General features: G+C 51.8%; 1 protein-coding gene across 1 annotated transcript; it reads left to right on the top strand.

Annotated features, from left to right (window-relative positions):
- The first annotated feature begins 700 nt into the window (after positions 1-700).
- On the top strand, positions 701-17647 carry DAW1 (dynein assembly factor with WD repeats 1). The gene is made up of 14 exons (XM_032975117.2): positions 701-1778; positions 3522-3597; positions 3975-4047; positions 4444-4588; positions 5741-5799; positions 6109-6231; positions 8773-8872; positions 9336-9443; positions 10144-10250; positions 10742-10844; positions 11459-11573; positions 11836-11912; positions 12696-12858; positions 13434-17647. Exons 2-14 carry the CDS (start codon positions 3558-3560, stop codon positions 13469-13471), a joined length of 1251 nt encoding a protein of 416 aa, XP_032831008.1. The 5' UTR covers positions 701-1778; positions 3522-3557; the 3' UTR covers positions 13472-17647.
- The last annotated feature ends 1662 nt before the right edge of the window (positions 17648-19309 follow it).

Here is a 19309-nt window from a genome sequence, read left to right as displayed (position 1 = left end):
TTGTGTTTTCTTGAAGACATGGGGGGGATTGCATCTTCCGGAAGATCTCGTTCTGTTGCTTCTGGAAGATGTCTTCTTCTTCTGATGTCCATTTTTTCCTCTGCGTTTAGTGGCAGTACGTTTCGTGGCATCTTTCGGAGTGGCATCTATCTGCGTTTGTTTAATGGTACGGTAGGAACTTCCAGAAGACCGTCCCTCCAATCCCTCTTCTGGAAGCCTCTCTCTTTCTGCCTCTTCTGGAAGACCGCTCTCATAACTCTTCTAGAAGACTCATCACTCTTCTGGAAGAATCTCTTATCACTACTTCTAGAAGACTCTCTCATCACACTTCTAGAAGAATCTCTCGCTGCCACTTCTAAACGACTCTCTCCCTACTTCTAGAAGACTCTCTCTCATCACTCTTCTGGAAGAATCTCTCTCATCACTCTTCTGGAAGAATCTCTCCCTACTTCTAGACGACTCTCTCCCACTCACCTTCTAGAAGACTCTCTCTCATCACTCTTTTGGAAGAATCTCTCATCACTCTTCTGGAAGAACCTCTCATCACTCTTCTAGAAGACTCTCTCGCTGCCACTTCTAGAAGACTTTCTCTTACTTCTAGAAGACTCATCACTCTTCTGGAAGACTCTCTCTCATCACTCTTCTGGAAGAATCTCTCATCACTCTTCTGGAAGAACCTCTCATCACTCTTCTAGAAGACTCTCGCTGCCACTTCTAGAAGACTTTCTCCTTACTTCTAGAAGACTCTCTCTCATCACTCTTCTGGAAGAATCTCTCTCATCACTCTTCTGGAAGAATCTCTCCCTACTTCTAGACGACTCTCTCCCACTCACCTTCTAGAAGACTCTCTCTCATCACTCTTTTGGAAGAATCTCTCATCACTCTTCTGGAAGAACCTCTCATCACTCTTCTAGAAGACTCTCTCGCTGCCACTTCTAGAAGACTTTCTCCTTACTTCTAGAAGACTCATCACTCTTCTGGAAGACTCTCTCTCATCACTCTTCTGGAAGAATCTCTCATCACTCTTCTGGAAGAACCTCTCATCACTCTTCTAGAAGACTCTCTCGCTGCCACTTCTAGAAGACTTTCTCCTTACTTCTAGAAGACTCTCTCTCATCACTCTTCTGGAAGAATCTCTCTCATCACTCTTCTGGAAGAATCTCTCCCTACTTCTAGACGACTCTCTCCCACTCACCTTCTAGAAGACTCTCTCTCATCACTCTTTTGGAAGAATCTCTCATCACTCTTCTGGAAGAACCTCTCATCACTCTTCTAGAAGACTCTCTCGCTGCCACTTCTAGAAGACTTTCTCCTTACTTCTAGAAGACTCATCACTCTTCTGGAAGACTCTCTCTCATCACTCTTCTGGAAGAATCTCTCATCACTCTTCTGGAAGAACCTCTCATCACTCTTCTAGAAGACTCTCTCGCTGCCACTTCTAGAAGACTTTCTCCTTACTTCTAGAAGACTCTCTCTCATCACTCTTCTGGAAGAATCTCTCTCATCACTCTTCTGGAAGAATCTCTCCCTACTTCTAGACGACTCTCTCCCACTCACCTTCTAGAATAATCTCTCATCACTCTTCTGGAAGACCCTCTCCCTCCCATCCAACTTCTGGAAGACGTCTTCCGGAAGCCGACGAGCCGCCCCACCGAAACGCCGCCCGAGCGACGCCCGTCTCCTAGCAACGGGTCGCCGCCGCGTTGCTGGTCATGGCGGACGCGGTTCGCGGCTCCTGAGGCGACGACTCCTCAGTTCGAGTCCGGGACCCGAGCGCCGTGAGTTCCTCGTGGGGCGGGAGACGTTGCGGAGCATCCGTGAGCGTGCACGCACCTGCAGAGGAGGGCGACGGCGGCGGCGGCGGGGGGGGAAGGGGTTTATTTGTCTTTTGTACGCCTGTGTGCAGTGCCGGATGAAGCCAGCGGTGGGGCCTGGAGCATACGTTATAAAGGGAGCCAAAATAAATAACAAAAACACGTAAATATTAAAGTACATGAATGTTTTACTTGTATAGTAAAGTCGTTGCATTTTTTTTTCATTTGGCTATTCAGCCAGATAATACGACACATCGCTAACCTTAAACACCCAGTCGTCCGTGAAAGTTGAAGGCGGTATAGTACTACAGTAATAGAGCAAGTGCAGGACCACTGAACCGGAATTGATAGCTTGAAAGCATTTAGCGGGGGGCCCTTGAAAGTACGGGGCCTGTAGCATTTGCTACTTTTGCTACTAGGATAATTTGGCACTACGTTCTAAAGAGAGCTTTCTTTTTAGAGCTCTGCAGATCTTCCTCTCCAGATCTTCCTCTGTAGATTTCTGTCTAAATCTCCCTCTCTAGAGCCCCATCTCTAGATCTCCCTCTAGAGCCCCATCTCTAGATCTCCCTCTAGAGCCCCATCTCTAAATCTCCCTCTCTAGAGCGCCATCTCTAGATCTCCCTCTCTAGAGCCCCATCTCTAGATCTCCCTTTAGAGCCCCATCTCTAGATCTCCCTCTAGAGCCCCATCTCTAGATCTCCCTCTAGAGCCCCATCTCTAGATCTCCCTCTAGAGCCCCATCTCTAGATCTCCCTCTTGAGCCCCATCTCTAGATCTCCCTCTAGAGCCCCATCTCTAGATCTCCCTCTAGAGCCCCATCTCTAGATCTCCCTCTAGAGCCCCATCTCTAGATCTCTCCCTCTAGAGCCCCATCTCTAGATCTCCCTCTAGAGCCCCATCTCTAGATCTCCCTCTAGAGCCCCATCTCTAGATCTCCCTCTAGAGCCCCATCTCTAGATCTCTCTCTAGAGTGCCATCTCTAGATCTCCCTCTAGAGCCCCATCTCTAGATCTCCCTCTAGAGCCCCATCTCTAGATCTCCCTCTAGAGCCCCATCTCTAGATCTCTCTCTAGAGCCCCATCTCTAGATCTCCCTCTCTAGAGCCCCATCTCTAGATCTCCCTCTAGAGCCCCATCTCTAGATCTCCCTCTAGAGCCCCATCTCTAGATCTCCCTCTAGAGCCCCATCTCTAGATCTCCCTCTAGAGCCCCATCTCTAGATCTCTCTCTCTAGAGCCCCATCTCTAGATCTCCCTCTAGAGCCCCATCTCTAGATCTCTCTAGAGCCCCATCTCTAGATCTCCCTCTAGAGCCCCATCTCTAGATCTCCCTCTCTAGAGCCCCATCTCTAGATCTCCCTCTAGAGCCCCATCTCTAGATCTCTCTCTAGAGCCCCATCTCTAGATCTCCCTCTAGAGCCCCATATCTAGATCTCTCTCTAGAGCCCCATCTCTATCTCTCTAGAGCCCCATCTCTAGATCTCCCTCTAGAGCCCCATATCTAGATCTCCCTCTCCAGAGTCCCCCTCTAGAGCTCCATGTCCAGATCGTGAGTGGTTCAATTTGCAGGGCTGCGCCTTTTACCTTTCAGCTACGACATCGCTGCACGCTATGTTTCTCTCTCTCCCCTTTCATCCCCCCCCTCCCGCCTGTGTCCTGTACGTTTGTTTGCAAAACGCGAGTCTGTCCGTGCCTTCCACGTGCAGAGACGGAGGAGGGCGAGGGGGACTCGCAGGACAGACATGCGGCTGAAAAGATTCCTACTGCGGTATTACCCGCCAGGTGAGCGCTCGTAATGCCGTTTTTTTTTTAATGGGGTTAGATCGCGTAAATACATTGGTCGCGAAAGCCTGCGCGTTAAAACAGGCGAGCACTCTTTTCCCACCAAGGTTGAGTCGATCAGATTCATTTATTGTTTTTTATGTATTGACTTTTTCGAAAGAACCAAGAATATGAATCCCTGCAGTCACGAAAGGTTTAAATCAAAAGATTCATTCCGTCCGTCCGTCTGTACCGCGTCGACGAAACCTCAGTGGCGAGCTTGCACCGCTCGCTCTACGCGGCCAGTTCGCCAAGGGCTCAGTGGGTCCTTACCCCTTGTGGAATGAACAAAAAAATTGTAAGTTTCGTTTTAGTTTTACACACCTGTCTGTCGCAAGGCATCATCCTGGAGTACGAGCACCATGGGCAGCTGAAGACCAAGTCGATCGACCTGCTGGACCTCAGCCCAGAGTGAGTGGAGCCCCCCCTCCCCCTTCCTTGAGGACATCTGTAAAAAAAGAGCTTTATAGCTCATCAGATTCCTCTAGCGTAAATACATATTCTGTGATTCTGGATCATCATCCTGTGCAGTCACCCGCGGTCCGCTACTGCCCCTGACCCTTGTCCTTCTATCTCTCCGTCCGTCTCTCTCCCCGTCTCTATGTCTCTTCTTTAATGCATCCATCTGTCCATTTGTCCATCTGTCCGTTGGCCTGGCTGTCCGTGTGCCTATCCATTTGTCGTTCCATCTGCCTGTCCGTCTGCCCCAATTGTCCGACTGTCCGTTGGCCTGTCTGTCTACCCGACTGCACATCTGTCCGTGTCTACGTTTGTGTGTGCTTGTCCGTCGTGCGATGACGGTGCTAGCACGGACGTGGCGGCCGTGGTCGGGGATATCGTGGCCTCTGAGCCGCTCGTGACGCCGTCCCGGGCCCCGCAGGTGCGCCATCTGGTCGAGAGGCTCATGGGAAAACTCCAGCAGGCCAGCGACCACCCGTTCCATCTCTTCAAGGTATCCACCCGCCCGCTCACCCGCTCGCTCGTTTGCCTGCCCGCCTGCCCGCTCGCTCGCCTGTACGTACGGCCGTTAGTTTGTTAATTAGGTTGACGCGTTAAGACCTGCAGAGGTCGGAATGAATGCGCCACATTTGAATGTTTCTTGGGTTTCCTTCCCAGTTTCTTGGGATTGCCCCCCAAGATTTGAATTCCCCGGGGGGTCGACCTGCACGCTCGGCACACGCTCGGGACACACTTGGGACAAATGAAAACGTGAACACGTGGACACGCTCACACACGGACACGCTAGGGATACGCTCGGGACACACGTTGATATGCTAGGGACATGCGAACATGCTAGGAACACTTTAGGTACATGTGCACACAAAAGAGGCTTAATCTTTTGAAGCCTCCTCTACCCCAAAGATGTCGAACCCCACGGGGTTTGCGCCACAGGGAGACCCCGACCCTGAAGCTGGACATCTGTGAAAAAGAGCTTCATAGGTTATCGCATTCCTCCTCCAGTCGAAATAAATAATCTGGAACACCTTGGCTAACCGAAGAAACATTTAATTTGTCAGGCAAATAAAAGTCATAGCTGAAGACATCCAAACAAAAATTAAAGTTGATCAAATGTCTCAATAAATATCACCACATTTTCTCCATTCTGCTATCTCTGTCCTCATTTAAACCAACTGTATTAAAATCGATAAAGTTTTAAGTGTGAATGTAATTTTACAACATAATTGTTAAGTTTTTTCATATCTGTAAATTGTGGAATACTTCGATATTCCCTGCTGGCTGAGTCACTCCCTCCCCCTTGACAAAGAGCTTCTTAGCTCTACGGGCATTACTCAGTGGGAAATAAAACTTCTGAAACCGATGCGGAATTAAATTTTGCACTTTTTGTCGCTAAATTCCAGCTCGGTGTGACTTGGGCACGACAAGCCTCACTCTCACGCATCTCCATGTGTGTGTGTGTGTGCACGTGTCTCCGTGTGTGTGCATACGTCTCCATGTGTGTGTGTGCACGCGTCTCCACGTGTGTGCATTTGTCTCCGCGTGTGTTTATGTATGTGCACGCGTCTCCGTGTGTGTGTGCTTCTCCGTGTGTGTGTGTGCTTCTCCGTGTGTGTGTGTGCTTCTCCGTGTGTGTGTGTGCACGCAGGTACTCAGAGCTCACATCCTGCCCCTCACCAACGTGGCCTTCAACAAGTCTGGTGAGAGGTGAGACTGAGACCCCGTGTCCCCGTGTCTCAATATCCCATGCATGTGCGTCTCCATGTCCCCTTGTTGCCCCCACGTCTCTGTGTTGCTTTGTGCCCAGACTCCCATGCTTGTGCGTCTCCTCGTCTATATTTCCATGTACGCGTATCCCCATGTCTCTGTGTCCCCCCCCCATGTCCCCATATCCCTTTGTCCCTCCCCCTTGTCCCCCTCCCGTGTCCCCATGTCTCTTTGCTCCATCCCCCATGTCCCCCCCCCCTTCCGTGTCCCCATGTCTCTTGTGTGCCCCCACCCCCCCGTGTCCCCCAGCTTCATCACGGGTAGCTATGACCGCACGTGCAAGGTGTGGGACACGGCGAGCGGAGAGGAGCGACTCACGCTGGACGGACACCGCAACGTCGTGTACGCCATCGCCTTCAACGTCCCCTATGGGTACGCGCGCACACTCGCAGCTCCCTCGCGTGCGCACGCAGCTCGCTCATAGCTGTTTCACAGCTCTCTCTCACACACAACTCTCTCACACACACACAGCTCTCTCACACAGCTGTCTCACACACACACACAGCTCTCTCACACACACACACAACTCTCTCACACGCACACAGCACTCTCTCACACACACACACAGCTCTCTCTCACACACACACACACAGCTCTCTCTCACACACACACACACAGCTGTCTCACACACACACACACAGCTCTCTCACACACACACACAGCGCTCTCTCACACACACACACACAGCTCTCTCACACACACACACACAGCTCTCTCACACACACACACACAGCTCTCACACACACACACACAGCGCTCTCACACGCACACAGCTCTCTCACACAGCACTCTCACACACACACACACAACTCTCTCACACAGCTCTCTCACACACACAGCTCTCACACACCCACACACACACAACTCTCTCACATGCACACAGCTCTCTCTCACACACACACAGCTCTCTCACACACACACACAGCTCTCTCACACACACACACACAGCTCTCTCACACACACACACACAGCGCTCTCACACGCACACAGCTCTCTCACACAGCTCTCTCACACACACAGCTCTCTCTCACACACACACACAGCTCTCACACACACAGCTCGCTCGCACACACACAGCTCGCTCGCACACACACACAGCTCTCTCACACACACACAAATCTCTGACACGCACACAGCTCTCTCTCACACACACACACACAGCTCTCTCACACACAGCTCTCACACGCACACAGCTCTCTCACACACACAGCTCTCTCTCACACACACACACAGCTCTCTCACACACAGCTCTCTCACACACACAGCTCTCTCTCACACACACAACTCTCTCTCACACACACAGCTCGCTCACACACACACACAGCCCTCTCACACAGCTCTCTCACACACAGCTCTCTCACACACACAGCTCTCTCACACACACACAGCTCTCTCACACACACACACACAGCGCTCTCACACACACACACAGATCTCTCACACACACAGCTCTCTCACACAGCTCTCTCTCACACACACACAACTCTCTCACACGCACACAGCTCTCTCTCACACACACACACACAGCTCTCTCACACGCACATAGCTCTCTCTCACACACACACAGCTCTCTCACACACACAGCTCTCTCACACACAGCTCTCTCACACACACACAGCTCTCTCACACACACACAGCTCTCTCACACACAGCTCTCTCACACACACACACACAGCGCTCTCACACACACACACAGCTCTCTCACACACACAGCTCTCTCACACACACAGCTCTCTCTCACACACACAGCTCTCTCTCACACACACACACACAACTCTCTCTCACACACACAGCTCGCTCACACACACAGCTCTCTCTCACACACACAGCTCTCTCTCACACACACACACAGCTCTCTCTCACACACACAGCTCTCACACACACACAGCTCTCTCACACACACACACAGCTCTCTCACACACAGCTCTCACACACACACAGCGCTCTCACTCACACACACAGCTCTCTCACACACACAGCTCTCTCTCACACACACAGCTCTCTCTCACACACACACACAGCTCTCTCTCACACACACAGCTCGCTCACACACACAGCTCTCTCTCACACACACACACAGCTCTCTCTCACACACACAGCTCGCTCACACACACACAGCTCTCTCTCACACACACAGCTCTCTCACACACACAGCTCTCTCTCACACACAGCTCTCTCACACACACAGCTCTATCACACACACAGCTCACTCTCACACACACACACAGCTCTCTCACACACACAGCTCTCTCACACACACAGCTCTCTCCCACACACACACACACACAGCTCTCCCTCACACACACAGCTCGCTCACACACACACAGCTCTCTCTCACACACACAGCTCTCTCACACACACACAACTCTCTCACACACACACAGCTCTCTCACACACACACAACTCTCTCACACACACACAGCTCTCTCTCACACACACACACAGCTCGCTCACACACACACAGCTCTCTCTCTCACACACACACACAGCTCTCTCTCACACACACAGCTCTCTCTCACACACACAGCTCTCTCTCACACACACAACTCTCTCACACACACAGCTCTCTCACACACAGCTCTCACACACACACACAGCTCTCTCACACACACACACAGCTCTCTCACACACAGCCCTCACACACACACACAGCTCTCTCTCACACACAGCTCGCTCACACACACACAGCTCTCTCACACACAGCTCTCACACACACACAGCTCTCACACACACACAGCTCTCACACACACACACAGCTTGCTCACAGCTGTCTCAGCTCTCTTAGTAGACTTGTATCCCCATTCCCCCACTTCTCATTTGACCCCCCCCCCGCTGCCCCCACTATGTGTCGTAACCCCCCCTACTTCCCTGTGACCCCTGCCTCCCCTCCCCCTCCCCCCCTTGACCCCACAGGGATAAGATCGCGACGGGGTCGTTTGACAAGACGTGCAAACTGTGGAGTGCGCAGAGTGGGCAGTGCTGCCACACGCTACGCGGGCACTCGGCCGAGATCGTGAGTGGGGGGGAGGGGTGTGGAGTGGGGCACTCGGCCGAGATCGTGAGTGGGGGGGAGGGGTGTGGAGGGGGGCACTCGGCCGAGATCGTGAGTGGGGGGGAGGGGTGTGGAGGGGGGCACTCGGCTGAGATCGCTAGTGGGGGGTTGCGGGATGAGGAGGGCGATGGCGAGGATGGCGGTGATGATCATGGTAAGGGTGTTGATGATGGTGGTGGTGATATTTCTGATTATCATCGTCGTGGTGGTAATGATGCTGACGATCATGGTGGTGATGGTGTTGGTGGTAATGACGCTGATGGTCACGGTGATGGCGATGGTGGTAATTATGCTGACGATCATGGTGATGGTGATGATGGTGTTGGTGGTGGTGGTGGTAATGATGCTGATGATCACGGTGGTGATGGTGGTGGTGGTGATGTTGGGGTTGGCTTATCTCTTGCTCTCCCCCCATTCTCTACAGGTGTGCCTGGCGTTTAACCCAGCCAGCACGCTGGTGGCCACCGGTAGCATGGACGCAACGGCACGACTCTGGGACGTGCAGGCCGGCACGGAGGCAGCCACGCTCACCGTACGCATGGCTCACGGCTCACCGCATCAGCAGCCAGGCATTGGGCAGGCTGTCATGCAGCTCGCATGCCCAGCCACCCCATGCCCAAGCAGCTTCTGTTTTTGCCGGATAGAGGGGGGATAAATGCACACAGCAACGGGCTCGAGAAGAGATGGGCTGATGGGTGAGTGAATGGGTGGATGAGTGAGGTGGGCCAGTTGGTAGGTGAGTGAGTTGAGTACAGGTGAGTGTGTGAGTGGGTGAGTGGGTAAGTGAGTGAGTGAGCGGGTGAGTATGTGAGTGGGTGAGTCAGTGAGTGGGTGAGTTGGTAGGTGAGTGAGTGTGGGTGAGTGTGAGTGTCTAAGTGGGTGTGTGAGTTGGTAGGTGAGTGTGTGGGTGTTTGAGTTGGTCGATGAGTGAGTCAGCGGGTGAGTGGGTGAGTTGGTAGGTGAGTGAGTGAGTGAGTGCGGGTGAGTGTGTAAGCGGATGGGTAAGTTAGTGTGTGTGAGTTGGTAGGTGAGTGAGTGGCGAGTTGAGCCTAGACAATAACAACCGACATTTCATTAAATGCTTGTCGTGCCGTTTGGGTGTGTCAGGTGGTGGAGGGTCTAACAATACAAACTTGGTCAGATCATTCGACGTGGCCTTACGCAAATGAGTCTTATGAATCAAAATCCACGCGTATGAATTCTGTATATGTTTTTTTTATGTGTGTGCACAGGGACACACTGCGGAAATCATCTCGCTGGGCTTCAACACGACGGGAGATCAGCTGATCACCGGCTCCTTCGACCACACGGTGTCCGTGTGGGACGCCAGCACGGGCAGGTAAACCACCCCCCCCCCCACCTCCCCCCCGCTCTCAACTTCAGCCACGGCCTCTCCACTGCTGGATGAAGGCCTCTCCCCTCACCGTCGCCGGGCTCGCGGCCATGCGACGGCACGCCGCGGTGAACGTCCTCTTCGCTGGGCGGCAGGCGGGGGGGGGGGGGGGGCGCTCCCTCCTTCGGCTGCCGTGCTGTCACCGTTGTTGCCCATTGGCCGTTGCACGTGATGACGTCATCGGGGGAGGGCGGAGGGGAGGTCCCCAGTAGCGACGCGATTTTACAATAACGTTTCGTTCACATCGGATCGTCTTTACGGGAGTTGTCGTGAGCCCCGGGTCACATACACACGGATGAGCAGACGGATGGACCGAGGGACGGACGGACGGACGGATGAACGTACGGACGGACTGACGGACGGACGGACCGACGGAGCCAGTGTGTATGCTCGCACTCCTGCTGTGTGACTGTGGCTTTGCTGTGCGATGGGCACAGGAGGAGCCACGCTCTGATCGGGCACAGGGGGGAGATCAGCAGCACGCAATTCAACTGGGACTCTTCGCTCATCGCTACCGGCTCCATGGACAAGACGTGCAAGGTGCGCGCGTGTGTTGCCCGCGTACCCCGTGCGTACCCATGTCTGTGTGCCTGTGTGTACCTGTGTGTAACCGCGTGTGTGTGCATGCCCATGCGTGTCTACCCCGTGCATACCCATGTCTGTGTGCCTGTGTGTACCTGTGTGTAACCGTGTGTGTGCATGCCCATGCGTGTCTACCCCGTGCATACCCATGTCTGTGTGCCTGTGTGTAACCGTGTGTGTGCATGCCAATGCGTGTCTACCCCGTGCGTGCCCATGTCTGTGTGCCTGTATGTGCCCGCGTGTGTGCATGCCTCTGCGCGTCTATCCATTTATGTGTGTCTGTGTACATATGCTTATGCGTGTGTGCTTTTATGGGGAGCTGTGGCGCAGTCAAACACCTGTGACGATTATCTGAACTGGTCCTGGACCTCCCCTAGGTCAACTCAGCCTGAGATGAGTACCTGGTGCGATGTGTAAGCATCGCCACTGGGGAGACAAAGGCGGCCGGGTGTGGTGCTGGCCACCCACAACCTCGTGTGCCGTCCCGGCCTTCGTAGGTGCTACCCGCTCGCAGCACTTGGCCCAACAGTCTGTTGAAGGCTATACGGGGGGGGGGGTCTTTGTCTTTGTAGCTGTGGGACTCGAGAAGCGGACGCTGCGTGGCCACGCTGGCTGGCCACGAGGACGAGGTGCTGGACGTGAGCTTTGACCTCACGGGGCAGCTGGTGGCCACCGCCTCCACCGATGGTGAAGCCGCCACCACCAACACAACCGCCACCGCAACCCCACCACACAACCACCACAAAACCACCACCGCGTCCCGTGCCGTGCGTCCCGTGCCGTGCGTCGTGTTCCGCGCACCCTGGGCCGCATGCATGCGCGTGTGTACGTTGAACTTCTTTCCCACCGGACGTAGCCGACCATGCCGATCGGAGGTTGCATGTCGTGTGTCGTACGTCGTCCGCCACGTGCCTTGTGCGACGCCGTCGCGTGTTGTGCTGTCGCGCAGGCACGGCACGGGTGTACAGCACCGCAGAGCGAACCTGTATCGCCAAACTGGAGGGGCACGACGGGGAGATTTCCAAGGTAGGGGTCCCGAAACGAATCAAAACTCGTGGATCCGCGTTGGCAGTGGTCGCAGCCAACGCCGTGCGTCCCAGCCTCGCCCCGGTCTCGCAAGCGAAGCGAGGGTTGAGCCTGGATAGCGTTTGGATGGGTGAGCGCGAAAATGTGCCAGATGTTCATAGGTTGTGGGCGAAGGGTGTGGGGGAGGGGGTTAGTGCAGCAAGAACTCTGAATCTTTATTTCGATTGGAGGAGGAATCCGATGAGCTATGAAGCTCTTTTTTCACAGATGCCCAACGCGGGGCATCTGTGAATGTTGCAGCAACAAACAGCACAAAAACACGGGTGCAAAGTACTGTGGTCCAGTCGGTTAACGATACTAATTGGTTCCACGAAAACCATCGTCGATTGAAATTATCGGTAATCGAATATAGGAAATACTTGTTAATGGCTTAATTTGTTCGAAGACGATCGGAGGCTGACCTTTTTTACCCGAAAAACAGTTGCTCTCAAAACGCTCACGAATGGCTGTCGCTGATTGGCTGAGGTCTGCTGAGCCCACTTAGGAGCACTCTGATTGGCTGAAATTGGCGGCCGCGCGATATCGTGAACAATAACGTTAATCGGAAAAATTTGCTTTTATAGAAACAATGGGACCCATGGGGGGGCTGATCGTTAATCTGAATATCGTTCAACGATGGCATCGTAAGCTGTGGGACCACTGTATAGGAAAGGTAAGGGTAAGAAGCCTTGCTCGCCGTTGGGTGGTTTGAGCTCCGGTGGTGTCCCTGCCGGGGGGCCCCAGGTGTGCTTCAACGCTCAGGCCACCCGCGTGCTCACGGCGAGCTCGGACAAGACGGCGAGGCTGTGGGAGCCGCGGTCCGGACGCTGCCTCCAGGTGCTCGACGGGCACACGGAGGAGATCTTCTCCTGCGCCTTCAACTACGAGGGGGACTCCATCATCACCGGTACGCACACAGAAGCTTAAAGATTCCGCCCCCCACTGCCGGCGCGTTTGGGGGCAGGCGCCGCTTGTGGCGCACGAAGGGAGCCGGCGGCGAACGCCGCTCGCGGCCGGCTTCGTCTCGCCCCCTGCCGATGTTTGCACACTACACCATACACTCGTTTAAACTTGGAAACCGAACTTTAAGCTATTTTTTTTTATTTTACCATGTAAGGCCCACTGAGCTATACATAGCTCTTCTTCAGAAGAGAGAGACACGCAAACTGTAAATATACAGGCGTCAGGGTCGGGATCGAACACATAACCTCCTGCGCACCAGGCGAGGGAGTTAACATCTCGCCACTGTGGCTCAGTGGACCTAGGGGAGGCCCACGACCGATTCAGATATTCCCCCACTGCTATTTGGTCGCGAGCGGGAATTGAACTCTGGTTGCCGAGTTCGTAGGTAGCGCAGGGCGCTAACCACATCCACATGACGCCCACTAGCACACATCGTCAAACGTGTCGTCGCACACGTTCCGTCAAAGACGCGTGTGAACGCCCGCGGTGTTTTGGCGCGCGCGGTGCGGTGTCTCGCAGGCAGCAAAGACAACACGTGTCGAGTGTGGAGGGTGTAAAGACTGAGGAGGCTCGCGTGGCTTGGGTTGATTCATCATCATCATCAGCCATGATGAGTCCGCTGCTGGATGAACGCCTCCCCAAGCCGCCGCCGCCGCCGCCGCCATCGCTCACGGTCCTGCGACGGCAACCGTCCACCCACCGCGTCGTCTGCACGCCACACGGGCTGATTTCATAGCTCCATCTCCTCGGTTGGACGTCCATTCCCCCCTCCACGCGTGCTCTCTGCTTTGTCTGCCCCTCGGGCCATCGCGTCTCCTGCCCAAGCCCCCACTGCACTGCTCGCGATGATGATGCTGCCCCAGAAGAACACGCGCACCACCTTTCACACAAGTCAATGGGCTGTAATATAAATGTATTGCCCCGTTGTCAATTTCAATGCTGGGATGGAGGCCTTGGCAGGCTGCGTTGGTCACAGGGGTTGTTAACAGTCAACGTGATTGTGCGTCTACAGCACACTCTGTGGCAGCTGTACAAGATGATGATGAACAAAAAATTATACAAGGCTTTTTGGTGATAATACAGTGAGGAGTTAAGATGTTCAAACACCAAATAGACACCTATTAACTTTTGATTTAAAGCTTTCGTGACTGCAGGGATTCATATTCTTGGTTCTTTCGGATAGTCAACTAGAAGGGAAACAATAAAATGATGATTGCTTGTGTTGCAGTCGAAACGTCGTGAGAATGTTATTTTTTATATTTTTATTATTTTATTGTTTCCCTTCTACGTGACTTTATCGAAAGAACCAAGAATATGAATCCCTGCAGTCACGAAAGCTTTAAATCAAAATTTGTCATTGTACTGTTCGCCTTTTCGCGTCCTTTGCTCTATAGTAACGGTGAGACAACGCCATAGAATAGGCTTGTGGTGAAGGCCAACGGTATCAAGAACAATTCGCACATTATAAAAGCACATTTGTTTCCGTGTTTTAGCACAAGTATGTGTGATGAATGCAGACTCGATGCTTTGCAATATGTGTGTTCAGTTGGTGTTTGAATATCTTAACACCACCTGTATTCTTGCCAGAAAAGGGTAAAAGAAGCCTCTTCTTCGCTCTCCATCAATGCGGCGACGTCTCTAACCTGTGTACATTCTCTTATCCGCTCGCTCCTCTCTCCATGGAATCCCAAGCGGGCATCTCTCCACGCTTCGTTGAACGGGAACGCGTGTCAATCACAAATGACGGAATTCTCATTTCGACGTTTTGTCGAAATCTGGTATGTTGAATTTATTTCGTGCCGTACGAAGCCAACCGTGCTAATCGGAGGTGCGGGGGAGGGACAACAAACTTAACACACAAAAAGCGGTTATGATTCGATATCCGAAGTGGAACGACTCCACTCCCTCCCAACACCCCGTGGAGCTCTTGGGTCGTTTTGTCAAATGAACCGCGCCGTAAACGGGCGTCAAAAAATACGCGACGTGGTAGCGACGTCGACGCATGTGATTCTCCGCTTCGCCTTGCGAATTAAAAAGTCGTCCCCCTCGACAAATCCCATGCAGAAGGGCACCTGCGGTCGTGGATCGAACCTGGGGCCCTGCTTGTCGTGAGGCACGAGTTCTTACCAGCTGCGCCAGCCCGCTTTGTCGCGATGCCACAATCCCGGTCAAGGTCCAACGTTGGGGCAACGTTGGGGCTACGTTGGACTAACGTTGGCACGTTAACCGGCGATGCTTCCCGCTGCCTCGCCGCTGTTTCCACAGAGAGCCCAATAAAAGTTCGCCGGATTTTTTGGGAATCTGAACCAGAAAATGTTTATTGGGGCACGTTGCCATTTCGCAAAGTGGTGGGCGAGGGTGCCCTCTACAAACACGGCCCGTGTGTGTGTGTGTGCCGCAGGGTAACAACACAAGGGACCTTTGTCCCCTTATTTGTTCATGTCGTACGGCTGTTGCAGCTGCAGAACAACGTCTACAATCTCACATTGAGGTGGCCAAGCCAGACAACCAAGTCAGGCGCAAGTGGAGTGTATCATGGCTGTGATGTCTCCTTTGTGATTGTGGATCGGTGCATTGCATCGTTACACATTGTATGGTCTGTTCTGGATGACCACACTCGCATACTACTGGAGAGTTTTTTTTTATTTTTTATTTGTGCATCATTAAGTATCTGCATCTACTGCCGTGGTTTGTGCCGATGCAGTTTAGGGTGGACCATGAGCTTCGTGGGAGATCAAACCCAGGTATCTTCTGCGTTGAGCCTTTCACAAGCGGTGTTTGTTTTGCGAGTTATTTTTAATTGCATTCAGCTCTTCAAGCTCCCCAAGCTTTGTCCCCTAACACAGCACGAGAGAACAGCTTCCCCAGCCATAGTGGGAACGCTCCATTGCTCTGTGCTGTCACTCCATTATTATAGGTAATATAATCTAAACTGTAATTTGCACGAGGTAGGATTTCTGCGAAGTTCTAGCTCCTGTGGAGGGCTTCTCAGCACTTTGCGCCTCACCCGTCGCCCACACTGCTGTTCTCTTCCCCCCCACCGCAATGTGTGCAGTAACTACTATAGAGTCAGGAGATACTACTTAAATCAACGGGGGATAAATGTGATGTCGTCAGTAGATACTACTGACTCTATTGTATGTAGGGTGTGTAGGTATATATGCCTTCGAAATACATTTAGTTTTTTGGCGGAGGGGGGTTTCGACAATTTTCGGAAACCTGTTGAATCAACTTTTTACTCCCACATCTTGGTGAGGGGGGGGGGTCCACTTTCTTTAACTTTTTGATCCAGGCCTCCTGAAAGGCTCTTATAATTTAGTTGACGGACAAACGGAACGCCGGGCTTTTATGATACATTAACCCCCCCCCCCCCCTCTGGTCTTCGCACCTGATAGGCTCACAAGTGACGACATCATATTTATCCCCCGTCTATTTAAGATCCAAGCAGGAGGATGATTTCTCCACAACTCTGGCTGTTGCCTGATGATGCTGGTTGTAATTACTGGCTGAAATGTCGTACTCGAATTGTAAATGTTGTAGGTGTACTCTCCAACACACCGGTGTGCTGAACTAGTAACGAATTTGGCACGTTTTGTTTACGTGACAAACCTTACTAATTGGCTGCGTCACATACCTGTCAACCCATACGGTTTATCCGTATTCATGTACGGGAGAAATTGAGTTTTCAGGTCCATACGGCGTACAGCCGTCTAAATACGGGCACAATTTTTTTGTATCTATTTGTCTGTTTCTCCCTTGTGATGGGACTTTGTAGGATGAATGTTGAGATTTATAAGGGCACGGGGTGACCAATAAGGTCTGAATTGGTCTGCAATAAGGTAGGCACGGGTGGTGGCGGGTTTAACAACACATTTATATTTTAGCGTGATCTAACCCAAACAACCTCTTCTATGGATGGTCTCTTATCCCGTCTTCATCTTTGTGGTATCGTCGCTAGCCGTGATCAATCCACTGATGGATGAATGCCTCAAAATTCATTAGCAGCAGAGGGCATGGACTTGGTTTTATTCAACACATTTATTGAGCCCCCCTCACCCAAACGTAAAGCGGCCAGCGACACAGCACTATCAAAGTTGTAATAAAACAGTGCTGTAGATAAAGAGAGTGTCACTGTTGAATATAATAAGGGCTTGGGGAGAAAGACAGGATGGGGTGGTGGCGAGTTGTAAGGTTTCGCACTGCGGTAGAATCAGAATAATTATCCTGGAGAAGTCCTACGAGCTATGCAGCTATGTTTCACAGATGTCCAAAGGTAAACAGGTCACTACAATCTTGAGTATGTCACTACAATAAATAAAGCGTACGGAAATTCCTGCCGATTTCTTAACACTAAATGCAAGCTTGGGGCAAGGCAGCAAAACATTAACCACAACAGTCCCAGACCACACCAATAAAACAACATGCAGCTGTAGGAGACCCTCAGTACCATGGTAAGTTCACATTGGAGCATCGATACACGACGGGTCAGGATTAAGGTTACAAATCACGTTTCCAAATGTGGTTGTAGCCGTCTAACGAAGGCGCCCAACCCTCCAGCCTCGGTGGCGAGATGTTACCTATCTCGCCTGGTATGTAGGAGGTCGTGGGTCCGATCCTGCCTGCTGTATATTTGGAGTTTTGCATGTTCTCTCTCTCCCCGTAGTTTTTCCCCTCCACATTCTATAAGCACGTTTTGAGCATTTGGTAGCAATAAACTTCCACGCGATGATAAAGCCGCTTAGTTGATCTATCATTTGTGATGGCCAGGTCACTTTTGAAAAAGTGCTACATAGCAGCTCAGTAGGCCTTACCTGGTAAAATAAAAAATAGTTTATAGTAGAGTCCCATTAACCTCCACTCCCCGGCTCATTCCGAGACCCAAGAATTGCGGAACAATTCGCTGGACGCTATGAACTTCCACGTGATGGTAAGCCACTTCGATGGGCTATAATGTCTGGTCAGGTCGCTTCTGAAAGAGCTACATACAGTGAGGGAAAAAAGTATTTGATCCCCTGCTGATTTTGTACGTTTGCCCACTGACAAAGAAATGATCAGTCTATAATTTTAATGGTAGGTTTATTTGAACAGTGGGAGACAGAATAACAACAAAAAAATAAAAAAGCGCATGTAAAAAATGTTATAAATTGATTTGCATTTTAATGAGAGAAATAAGTATTTGACCTCTCAATCAGAAAGATTTCTGGCTCCCAGGTGTCTTTTATACAGGTAACGAGCTGAGATTAGGACCACACTCTTAAAGGGAGTGCTCCTAATATCAGCTTGTTACCTGTATAAAAGACACTTGTCCACAGAAGCAATCAATCAGATTCCAAACTCTCCACCATGGCCAAGACCAAAGAGCTCTCCAAGGATGTCAGGGACAAGATTGTAGACCTACACAAGGCTGGAATGGGCTACAAGACCATTGCCAAGCAGCTTGGTGAGAAGGTGACAACAGTTGGTGGGATTATTCGCAAATGGAAGAAACACAAAAGAACTGTCAATCTCCCTCGGCCTGGGGCTCCATGCAAGATCTCACCTCGTGGAGTTGCAATGATCATGAGAACGGTGAGGAAACAGCCCAGAACTACACGGGATGATCTTGTCAATGATCTCAAGGCAGCTGGGACCATAGTCACCAAGAAAACAACACACTACGCCGTGAAGGATTGTAATCCTGCAGCGCCCGCAAGGTCCCCCTGCTCAAGAAAACACATGTACATGCCCGTCTGAAGTTTGCCAATGAACATCTAATTGATTCAGAGGACAACTGGGTGAAAGTGTTGTGGTCAGATGAGACCAAAATGGAGTTATTTGGCATCAACTCAACTCGCCGTGTTTGGAGGAGGAGGAATGCTGCCTATGACCCCAAGAACACCATCCCCACCGTCAAACATAGAGGTGGAAACATTATGCTTTGGGGGTGTTTTACTGCTAAGGGGACAGGACAACTTCACCGCATCAAAGGGACGATGGACGGGGCCATGTACCGTCAAATCTTGGGTGAGAACCTTCCCTCAGCCAGGGCATTGAAAATGGGTCGTGGATGGGTATTCCAGCATGACAATGACCCAAAACACACGGCCAAGGCAACAAAGGAGTGGCTCAAGAAGAAGCACATTAAGGCCCTGGAGTGGCCTAGCCAGTCTCCAGACCTTAATCGCATAGAAAATCTGTGGAGGGAGCTGAAGGTTCGAGTTGCAAACGTCAGCCTCGAAACCTTAATGACTTGGAGAAGATCTGCAAAGAGGAGTGGGACAAAATCCCTCCTGAGATGTGTGCAAACCTGGTGGCCAACTACAAGAAACGTGTGACCTCTGTGATTGCCAACAAGGGTTTTGCCACCAAGTACTAAGTCATATTTTGCAGAGGGATCAAATACTTATTTCCCTCAT

Source organism: Petromyzon marinus, chromosome 55 (genome assembly GCF_048934315.1).
Source record: "Petromyzon marinus isolate PM22_M1 ecotype Great Lakes invasive population chromosome 55, UKy_Petmar_22M1.pri1.0, whole genome shotgun sequence".
NCBI classification, from domain to species: Eukaryota; Metazoa; Chordata; class Hyperoartia; order Petromyzontiformes; family Petromyzontidae; genus Petromyzon; species Petromyzon marinus.
Note: the sequence above shows the minus strand (reverse complement) of the source record. Positions and strands in the feature narration are given on the sequence as shown.

Excerpts from the sequence above, each read along its gene's own strand:
- DAW1 (XM_032975117.2), top strand. The coding sequence starts at position 3,558 with ATGCGGCTGAAAAGATTCCTACTGCGGTATTACCCGCCAG. Across the intron at positions 3,598-3,974 it reads ACTGCGGTATTACCCGCCAG|GCATCATCCTGGAGTACGAG; the intron begins GTGAGCGCTCGT and ends GTCTGTCGCAAG. Across the intron at positions 10,251-10,741 it reads TGGGACGCCAGCACGGGCAG|GAGGAGCCACGCTCTGATCG; the intron begins GTAAACCACCCC and ends CGATGGGCACAG.